Here is a 10,433-nt window from a genome sequence, read left to right on the forward strand (position 1 = left end):
CCCCTTCCGCCGGGGTGCTGTTTCAGCAGACCCCTTTGGTGCCTGTCTCCTCTGCAGTGCTCCAAGGCTCAGGTCAAGTGCCTGTTGCCTGGATTGAGGGATCGACCTCTTCTGGGGGTCGTCTCCCCGGTGCGCTGCCTGCTCCCGCTGTGGGTGTAGCCTCTTGAGTGCTTCGAGCTTACAGCCATGTCAACCTGAACACGCCCGATCTCGTTAGATTTCGGAAGCGTTATAGGTTCAGGCCTGGGTTGTACTTGGATGGGTGACTGCCTGAGTATACCAGGATCAGTGAGCTAGGCGGCGTGCTATAGGGGGGTAGGGCCTGCTCTTGGATGGGCCCTGTCCGAATACGCTGGCGATGTGGGGGGCGGTGTCACTAGTGACTGCCTGGTGAGGTCTCGATGCTGTGGTGTCATTGGCCCCTCCAGGCCCCCTTTTTCCGGGGGTTCCGCTGCTACGGCCTTGCCACAGGGTTGGTTTTTCTCTTGACCCCGTGATATTAGGGGTGGTAACGGGGGTTTGTTCCTTTCCGTTCGTTCCCTAGTGGCATGCGGGTTGTGTGTTTGTGTAGTCGTGGGTACGCCCCACGGTCTGCTCACCCTGTGCGTTGAGTTGCTGAAGTCTCCTCGTCGCGCAGTCAGACCCGACGCCCCCGTCCTCCGGTAGGGGGGTTCGGAGGGCTCGGGTCCTCCCCGGTTCTGATGGTTGTGGGGGGCCTCAGCGGGTACATTTGTCGAGCTTCAGCTCTGCTCAGCTCCTGTGTTGCACTATGACGCTGAGCAGAGCTATACGATATATAACGTACGGTTATGTATATAACTATAGTTATATGAGTATAGTGACGCTCAGCGTCAGGACTCACTGAGGACCCCTTGATCTTGCCTTGTGGTGAAAGATTGGGAAGGAGCTGATGGTATGGCCACACACCCGTTTATGTAGGTAGCGGATGGGGTTGTGGCCAGACAGATGATGGTATTAAAGGTACATGTGAGAATTTATTTCAGTTCAATACTGGATATGAAGAGTATTGCACTATGACGCTGAGCGTCACTATACTCATATAACTATGGTTATATACATAACCGTACGTTCTGCGGCCTGTCCTGTTAGCCGAAGCCTGTCTGTTAGCCTGTAGCTATCTCTCTACCGCGTGGTCTTTTCCCCTCCCCCTCCTAACCCTCGTTCAGAGAGCTGGGAGCTCAGCTCTCTGTGTGGTCCGTCTTGCTGTCAAAACTCTTCTGCCCCATACCAGAAGAACTCACAGCTATAAAGTCTCTGTCTCGTTGTTGTGACTATCTCCCGGCTATCTGACCTTGGCTCGTATCTCTCCCACAGGCCCTGAGTGAGAAAATGTCTGTCTTAAAGTTTAACACACACACAGGGTCCTTTAAACTAATATCTATATAGATATTTACATTACATACATGTTGTTATAACCATATGAAAACCAGTGATATCCTTCATATATCTTATATGTAACATCTATATATATATAAATCTATAGGTAACATATATCTATCTATACATTTACATTTACATTTAGTCATTTAGCTGACGCTTTTATCCAAAGCGACTTACAAGTTCTGTGCGACAAGACAGCAAGAAGGGTATAACTCTATCAGCTGAGTAACAATGTTCATCAAAGTGTTGCGTGTTACAGTGTAGGTTAGTTTATTAGGACAAGTGCATGACATTAAGGTTAGTCGGGGTTAGATTTTTTTTTTTTTTTTATCATTTCAGATAATGGTTGAAGAAGTGAGTCTTTAGTCGACGGCGAAAGATTGGACGGGATTCGGCTGTCCTAACTGGGATGGGTAGTTCATTCCACCATTGTGGGGCAAGGACTGAGAATAGGCGGCTTCTCTTTGATGACCCTCCGGGAGCTTGGATAGGAGTAGATCTGAGGCGGCCAGAAGATGCAGAGCGTAGGGGTCTTGAGGGTGTGTAGTTAGAGACCATTGACCGGAGGTAGGCGGGAGCGGTTCCCTTTGCCGCACGGTATGCTAGGTCGAGGGCCTTGAAGCGGATACGTGCAGCAATGGGGAGCCAGTACAGGTCCCTAAGAAGTGGGGTGACATGGGCCGACTTCGGTAGGTTTGAGATCAGGCGGGCCGCTGCGTTTTGAATGAGTTGAAGAGGCTTGGTGGCAGTGGCCGGGAGGCCAGCTAGCAGTGCGTTGCAGTAGTCGAGGCGGGAGATGACTGTTGATTGGACGAGGAGTTGGGTGGCTTCTTTTGTCAGGAAGGGGCGTATCCTTCTGACGTTGCTCAGGAGGAATCTGCAGGTTCTGGTTGTCGCTGCGATGTGAGCAGAGAAGTTCAGCTGGTCGTCGAGGACAACACCAAGGTTCTTGGCGGTCGGGGACGCGGTCACAGCTGCATTCTCGACTGTGATGGAGAGGTCGGTCAGGGGGGAGGATTTGGCCGGCAGGTGGAGCAATTCTGTTTTGCTTAGGTTCAGTTTGAGGTGGTTGGTCGTCATCCAGGCGGAGATGTCGGACAGACAGGCCGAGATCCGCTCAGAGACGTGGATATACCTTATCTTTAGGTAACATCTATATCTGTCTAGCTGTCTATCCATCCATCCGTTCTACTATCTATCTCCATCTATGTTTTCCATCTATTCCATCCTTCTCTCATTTCCTCTCTGTTCCATCTCTCTGGATTGGAGTGTTGACCACCCAGTCAGAATAAACAGGGTGCAGCACTCAGGGCGCCTGGCAGAGAACCACAGAACAAACATCTCACATTTCCACTAACATAGTAGAGAGAGGGAGAGAGACACACACACAGATACTCTCTCTTAAAGGGGAACTACTCTCTCTTAAAGGGGAACTATACTCCATATGGCTGCTTTTTTTTTAATTTTTATATAGCGCTTTTATCCAAAGCGCTTTACAATTTGTTACTCACATTTTACCCATTCACTCACACATTCACACACCGACGGCAGAGCAAGGTGCCAACCTGCTCATCGGGAGCAATTAGGGGTTAAGTGTCTTGCTCAAGGACACATCGACACGCTGCCCGGGAGGAGCGGGAATCGAACCGGGAACCTGCGGATTGCCACACGACTGCTCTACCTCCCGAGCCACTGTCGCCCACATATTATTCCTATTGTCTAAGACGGTCCAAAGATATTACTGAAAACAAACTCTCCCAAATCCAAAAGTGCTGAAGCTGCTCCATAGACAATTAATTGGGAAAGGTTTTATAGACGACACTGAGAGCACCCAGGGGAATGTTCTGAGTTCACAGGTACATTTTCAGTTTCAGAACTGAGAACACTACTATAGAATAAAGCTTATTTGATTATGCAAACTCAAACAAACATTCTGCGGGTCCACAAAATCAGTCTCTCATTCATTGTCTATGGAGCAGCTTCAGACTTTCTACCTGCTGACGTCACAGGCTTGAGTCTTCTCTGGTTTCTGGCTTTGGGAGAATTCACAAACACGGATTGAACTTGGTAATGGGAATGACATACTGTATTTACTACATATTGTAGTTCTTAATTTGGATGGCGTTCCCCTTTAACCCTTTCACTGCCACATGACAGAAGGTTAACCCTTTAATATCACACAACCGACGGTCGCCGTGGCAGTGAAAGGGTTAACCGGCTGTCGTGTGGCAGTGAAAGGGTTAACCGTTTGGTAGTGCGGCGGTGGAAGGGTTAACAGCTGTTCAGCACAAGACAGAACACAGTGTTCTTCTTTCTTCTCTGTCCTGTGGTCCATTTCATCTAACTTTGTCATTTAATTTGGATTGTATTCGGTTTAATTGAATTTAAATGACCATGTGGACTTGTGGGTTTGGTTTCCAACTAGGAAATCAAGACGTTTTTATTTTATTTTTTTACTTTATTTTTTAGCGTTTATCGCTTTTTCTGGTCAAGCATGACCGACAGAAACAGGTTGAATGGGATGTAGAGTAGGGGAAGACACTCTGAGAAAATACGGCGGGTCCGGGAATCGAACTCGTGTACCCCAGATCCGTGACGAGCACGGTTGTCCCCGACGCAGAAATGGCGCCGAGGTATGCGGTGAGCTACGGGAGCTCGCCAATCAAGACGTTTCTTAAAGGGACACTTCACCAAAAAACAATGCAGATTTATTTTGCACATAATCTCACACACTTCCAGAAACTCTAAACAGTTTTGCACACATTTATTCACAACATTCTAGTTTAACAGTTATTGGGAGTAAATTTTTTTGAATCCTTGTGTTGTGTTAATTACAGCTCAATGAAATTATAAGGTATCAGTCCCTATAATATTAGATGTTTTGTCATCTACATAATTTCATGCAGCTGTAATTAACACAACATAAGGATTCAATGTTTTTGGATGTGCAAAATAAATTGGCATTGCTCAGTGCAATGAATGACTTAATTATCAGTAATATAACCAGATATTCTCCTTGTTTCTAGACGCCTCCTACGTCGACCCACTGGGGCCTCAGGTGGAGAGACCAAAGACTGCGGCCAAAAAGCGCACAGAGGACGACGAGTTTGCGGATGAAGAGTTGGGAGATGACCTCCTACCAGAGTAGCTCTGCCCTCCTCCTCCTCCTGTCCTGCTTTTGATACAACTGGGACTGGATTTACATAAGAACATTGTGTCTGATTTCCAAACATGTGGGCCATTCGCCCCTTCTTAGGCCTGTGATGTGTAGCGGGGTGGATAACCTTCGCTTCGTGAGGGTGAGATTATACGAACACCGAATAACAGGGACATGGAGGAGCTAAGTCCCACCGAACCCCCAACTGTGGTGGCCGCGCTGTTAGACGTAAGGGGTAGGAAGGAATGCAGTAGGCAGGGCCTTAGGATTTACTAACCTAGGAACAGGTACGTTAGTCATGCAGGATGTTATAATAACAAATACTCATTAGTACCCTGTAACCCCCCTGAACAACTGCGTCCGGTCTAACAAGCGGCGTACCCCCTCACACCCGGTGAAAGTAGGGATCAATAGTCTCCCCAACCTGTTACCTTATTGCTCCGCAGTTGAGAAATTAGGTTAGCATGGAACCCCTTCATACACATTGACAACTGGCAATAAGGGCGACAAGTAATTCTCCGTAAATAAATATAGACACAGCAAACCAGGTATACAGTTCTCAGCAGAGCTTTACTGTAATTAAATCTCAACGCTCAACAGTCACATAAACATTATGGTCCCCAGTACTGCTCCCCCATACACAACGTCTCTGTCACTTAGGCAAAGAAAAAAAGTAACTACGTTACTCAAAATGCATATACAGTGAACGTTCCCTTTAAAAGCGCCCTGTCCGTAGTGACACACGTAGCAATGTATGTCCTTGATATACCTTCGCCCTGTGGCGGCACACTAATAATACTCTGCACAACTGTGCTACTGCACGGATGAACACTCGGAGCACACACTTTCCATTCCGACAACACTGGTACCATAACACAATTGAAATAAACCAAAATTAAGTGGGGCCCACACTTTAAAAGGAAAAGTCACTATACCTAAGCCGGCTGTACCAAAATAACAAACCCCCACGTTGGAGCGCCCTGTCGTGGCTGGGGAACGTAGTGGCTGCAAACGGTATGACCCCTTCACTCTCTCGAGCATGAACAAATAAAAGGGTTTTGTAATCCAACAGTGGGGAACGGCGCGGGGTGTACCTTTAACCAGCACGTTATTACCTCAGTTCACAGACACGGCACTGAAGTCCCACTTATACAATGCCACGAGTCCCAATGAATAGTCTAGCCGTGTCTGGCTCCAGCACGCAGGTTCATAAAGTCTGTGCTTATTCGACGGGGAAATCAAAATGGTCTCTAGCGACTGTCACCTGGTACACCCCTGCCCGAGGTGTTGCAGACAGTCAGTTGCTGGTCTCTGTAGCTGCAGGTGACGTCCAGTAGAGCCCCGGCGAAATGTCCTTCTCTTTGTTGTAGCCTGCGGGACTCGACGAGCTAAGCTACAAAGGCTAACTCACAATACTTTTTGTTAACTAGTAGCCGGTGTGGCTAACGATAGCTACCGACCTATACTTATAATATGCCAACTCCAGCAGTCTTCTCCCGTAGGTCAAGTCAAGTCAAGTCAAGTCAAGAGTTTTAATTGTCACGGCATACAGGTATACAATGAAATGCGGCTGGTCTTGCCCGCGACGATGTGCAATACAGTGGTACAACATATAATAGAATCCAATAAAAACAACAGTGCAATAAACAGGTAACATGGTGTGCCATCTCGGTATCTGTACATAGTATTTACAGAGCATATAGGACATGCTAGGTAGCTTTAGTAGTGCAATACACTGTTCCTGTTTTACTAATTTAAAGTGGCCTTTCCTCTGGCCATAAGTGTGCGTGTGTGCGGCATGAGTGTTAAAGTGGCTGCTAGTGTGAGCGTGCTCAGCGTGCGTGTCTTGTGTGTGCTTGTGTGTGGATAGTTCAGTTTCTGTGTCTCTCAATGTTCACTGTTCAAGGCTCTGATGGCCTGGGGGAAGAAGCTTAGCCTAAGCCTCTCCGTCCTAGTAGCTGGGGTTCGCAGGCGTCTGCCTGACCTCAGCAGCTGGAACAGGCTGTTATTGGGGTGGTGGGGGTCTTTCATTATCCTGCAGGCTCTGGATTTGCACCTCTTGTTGTATAGAGCCTGCAGGGGAGGTAGCGCAATACCCGTGGTCCGCTCGGCTGAGCGCACCACTCTTTGTAGGGCCTTCTTGTCCTGTGCCGTGCTGTTCCCATACCAGGCAGTGATGTTTCTGGTCAAGATGCTCTCTACAGCTCCTGAGTAGAAGGACTGGAGTATCTTCCCCGATACTCTGAACTTCCTTAACTGTCTCAGGTGGTAGAGGCGCTGCTTCGCTTTCTTTACTACTGTGTCTATGTGTGTTGACCATGTCAGATCCTCTGAGATGTGGACCCCCAGGTACTTGAAGCTGCTCACCCTGTCCACGGTAGCCCCGTTAATCATCAGTGGTGTGTGTGTCTCCTGCTGTCCTCTCCTATAATCCACGATCAGCTCCTTGGTTTTACCAATGTTCAGGAGCAGGCTGTTGTCCTGGCACCAACGTTCCAGTACCTCAACCTCCTCCCGGTAGGCCTTCTCGTCGTTGTCCGAGATCAGCCCCACCACCACCGTGTCATCTGCGAACTTCACTATGGAGTTGGAGCTGAACTTGGCCACACAATCGTGTGTGTAGAGTGAGTACAGCAGGGGGCTTAGAACACAGCCCTGGGGGGACCCGATGCTCAGGGTGATGGTGTTGGAGGTCTGACCCCCCACCCTGACCGCCTGGGGTCTTTCAACGGCGACCGTCGTTCCTCTAATTCCTTCTACACCCCTGCATGCAGTCTGACAGTCTTAACATTAGATACTTAAGAGGTGTAGGTAGAAATTCCAAAGTTATGGATCATACTCACAGGCGATAGTAAACCGGTACTGTGTTGTACTGTGCACCACCAAAAGTTATATATGCAGTTAGACAGTTACTTGGAAACAGTTATATATGCAGTTAGACAGTTACTTGGAAACAGTTATATATGCAGTTAGACAGTTACTTGGAAACAGTTATATATGCAGTTAGACAGTTACTAACAATTGTCGTATATTATGATAAATATAGCTCATAAAACTCTATATAAGGTGCTGAAATATGAGTCAAAGTGTAAGGATTGACAAATCAAATACTAGTAACCTGGATTAGACTTTGCTTTTTATAGATTGTGTGTATGAATACAGACTGATTGGTGTCTGCTCACACAGAGCTCGATTTACATTTAGGGTGTTGATCACACAGCTGGAACAGTAGTGGGACTTCAGTTGCCATAGAGTGTGTGTGTGTGTCAATTTACATATAGTCAAGAACTTTATTTACAACAGGAACTGCGGGCCAGCTGCTATGCCAAGTAAGAGCATGAAGACAATGGGCTCTGTTGATTAAAACAAAAGACCAATAGGTCACAGGACTCTGTTATCTTGCTGGGGTCTCTGGTGACACACACATAAAGACAGAAGTCTGAGGAGGAAAATTTAGGTTTACTATTTCTGAAATTAAAGTATGTTTAAATCCTTAATTAAGTGCCAAACAAACTGCAGATATTTCCTGTTATGTTGGACTAATTATGCTGAACAAAATGATATGAAATATGCTGTGTTTATGACAAAAAGAAACACCAAAGTCTGCCATTGAAAACTCTTTCTCTGAACCAATCTGGAGAATACCCATAATACTGAATATTAGCTGTTTAAAATAGATATAGATCTAAGCTAAAAGAAAATGGTTAAAACTGTATAAGAGGGCTTGATGGTAGAAGACTGTGGTTCTCATCTGAAACCTAACGCTTTTAAGTAAAGAATAATATGTCGGGGTTTAGAAAAGCCATCACCCTTCAAATATAAATATCTTGAAGCTCAATACCTTTTAGTATTGAGCTTATTGTAGACTAATCAATTCTCTGATTTGAAACGATGTAAAGGAGCGATTGGCCACAAAGAACCACCCACTTTTCAAATATCAAACTGTGAAAGCTTGTGATTGGTGGAAACCGTCTGCTTGATGTCACTTGGTGACATCACGCAGAGATAATCTACTCATGGATAAAAGAACAGACGGAGCAAGGAGGGAACTAAGACACTCCCTCAGAGACTCTCACTGACTCACACAGACACGGAGGACGGAAGCCAGCGAACAAGAACAAAAACGGAGGGAAACCCCTCACCATGGCAACCGAGCCAAACAACAACAGCAGAGTTTCTGGCTCCACGAAACAAAGGGACAACTGAACAATGAATGCATCAGAGAAACAGAACTTTACTAGCTAGAAGATCCAATGCTCCCTGTGAACATTCTCTTGATCTGGACTCTCTCAGTAGAAACTCATGCTGAGTTTGCTGAAAGCCTAACCTTTTAATTAGTTATGTGTTGTTTTTGATGCAATAAAACGCATTGATGTTTGATTTGAGCTGCTATCCGACTGCCAGTTCCTTCCACCGCCGTCCAAGGGCTGATTCTTCTCCTGTAACTGGTAATGCAGCAAGTAGGATATTGTACACAACAACGGCAGAGTACTCATAATAGTATGACTATAGATCATAAGAAAAACAAGCTCAGATACGAAACAATCCTACACAGAGTCTCTGACTTCAACACTCCCACTTAGGGTTTGTATTAGCATACTGGATAACTTCTTTGAAAAATATTTTACAAAGGAAATAATATAATCCAAAACATCAACAGGGTATGACAGTCAATATCTCCACATAAACATGACCCTTGCAAATCCCTTCAATTTTAATTTGGAACAGGTTTCCAAATCTGCTACCCTGTCATCCGTTGGACAATAAACCAGTGTCATTCTTTCTTCTCTGATGACAGATCTGATGAGATGATATTTTCTATATTGACATGTTTACATCTATGTTGACACACTGGGTTCCTAGCAATCACAATGGTTCCCTGGTTGCCCTCATAAACAACAGCCTTCATATATACACAGTGTCCATCATTTTAAATGATATTGACAAAACGCCCCTCATCTTCAAAAACCACCATATTTGGTATAGAGGATACATTCCAATTACCTATTACATTTTAACCCATTCTCTGCCGGGCATTGTACCCATAATTGTACCCTCTCTGCCAGCGCTATAAGTCTATGGAGATGTTCACCTTTAGCAAATTGTATTGCTAAATTGACATTACTATGGCCCATTCAACATCAATTATCTATCGTTGAGGATGTAGGAACGTTTTACTTTTTCATTCACACATTCATACTAAAATACTGTCTAGAGCAGTGGTGCCCAACCAGTCGATCGCGATCGACAGGTAGATCGCGGGCTGATTTCAAGTAGATCTTGATTAATAAAATTTGATTATAATTTTTTTTTTTTTTTTGCTAAATCAACTCTTCCTCTCCTTGTTAACACTTTGACTGCCTAAAAACGCTTTACAGCGTCATTGCTGGCCATGCTAAAGTTGCCGGGGGACGCTGTACAGCGTCCTTATATCAATATTTCAAAAATCTGGAATCGGATTCATATTCCCCCTCCGCTGGCCTGAGGTCCACCAGCAGGACCCACTGAGCTCTCTGGCGGTTCAGGAGCGCCATCTGGTGGCCGATCGGCGCAACCGCTTAACAGGAAGCGCAGTAGAGGTTTTGCTGGTCGGCCCTATTACTTCCGGGCACTCGGTATATGTTCCGGCATTCTAGCTCGTCACTCTACATAGCGATCGATTGCCAATAACTCGATAAACAACATGATTTGGACGTATATACCATTATACAAGCTGGAGATGGACCGGGTAATAATATATCCCATAATGATAAAATTTCTACTCGACGATGATCGCCCAACGGCACGCGGAGACTGGGGTGAGTTTCAGCGTGTAACGTTACCATCTTCGATACTAACTGCTTTTATCAACATTTGACCCACATTAGATGATTGG

The 10,433-nt window shown here is 45.8% G+C and overlaps 1 protein-coding gene across 1 annotated transcript in view; it reads left to right on the forward strand.

The window, feature by feature from the left end:
- The window catches only part of LOC311228996 (intraflagellar transport protein 88 homolog), a 104,325-nt gene extending 97,445 nt beyond the window's left edge, over positions 1-6,880 (forward strand). The window contains exon 24 of the mRNA XM_084314983.1: positions 4,428-6,880. Coding sequence (XP_084171109.1) covers positions 4,428-4,549 — 122 coding nt within the window. The 3' untranslated portion in view covers positions 4,550-6,880. The remainder of the gene's footprint in view (positions 1-4,427) is intronic.
- Positions 6,881-10,433: the final 3,553 nt, after the last annotated feature.

Source organism: Notolepis coatsorum, assembly GCF_963971535.1.
Source record: "Notolepis coatsorum genome assembly, chromosome: 5".
Taxonomy (NCBI): Eukaryota; Metazoa; Chordata; class Actinopteri; order Aulopiformes; family Paralepididae; genus Notolepis; species Notolepis coatsorum.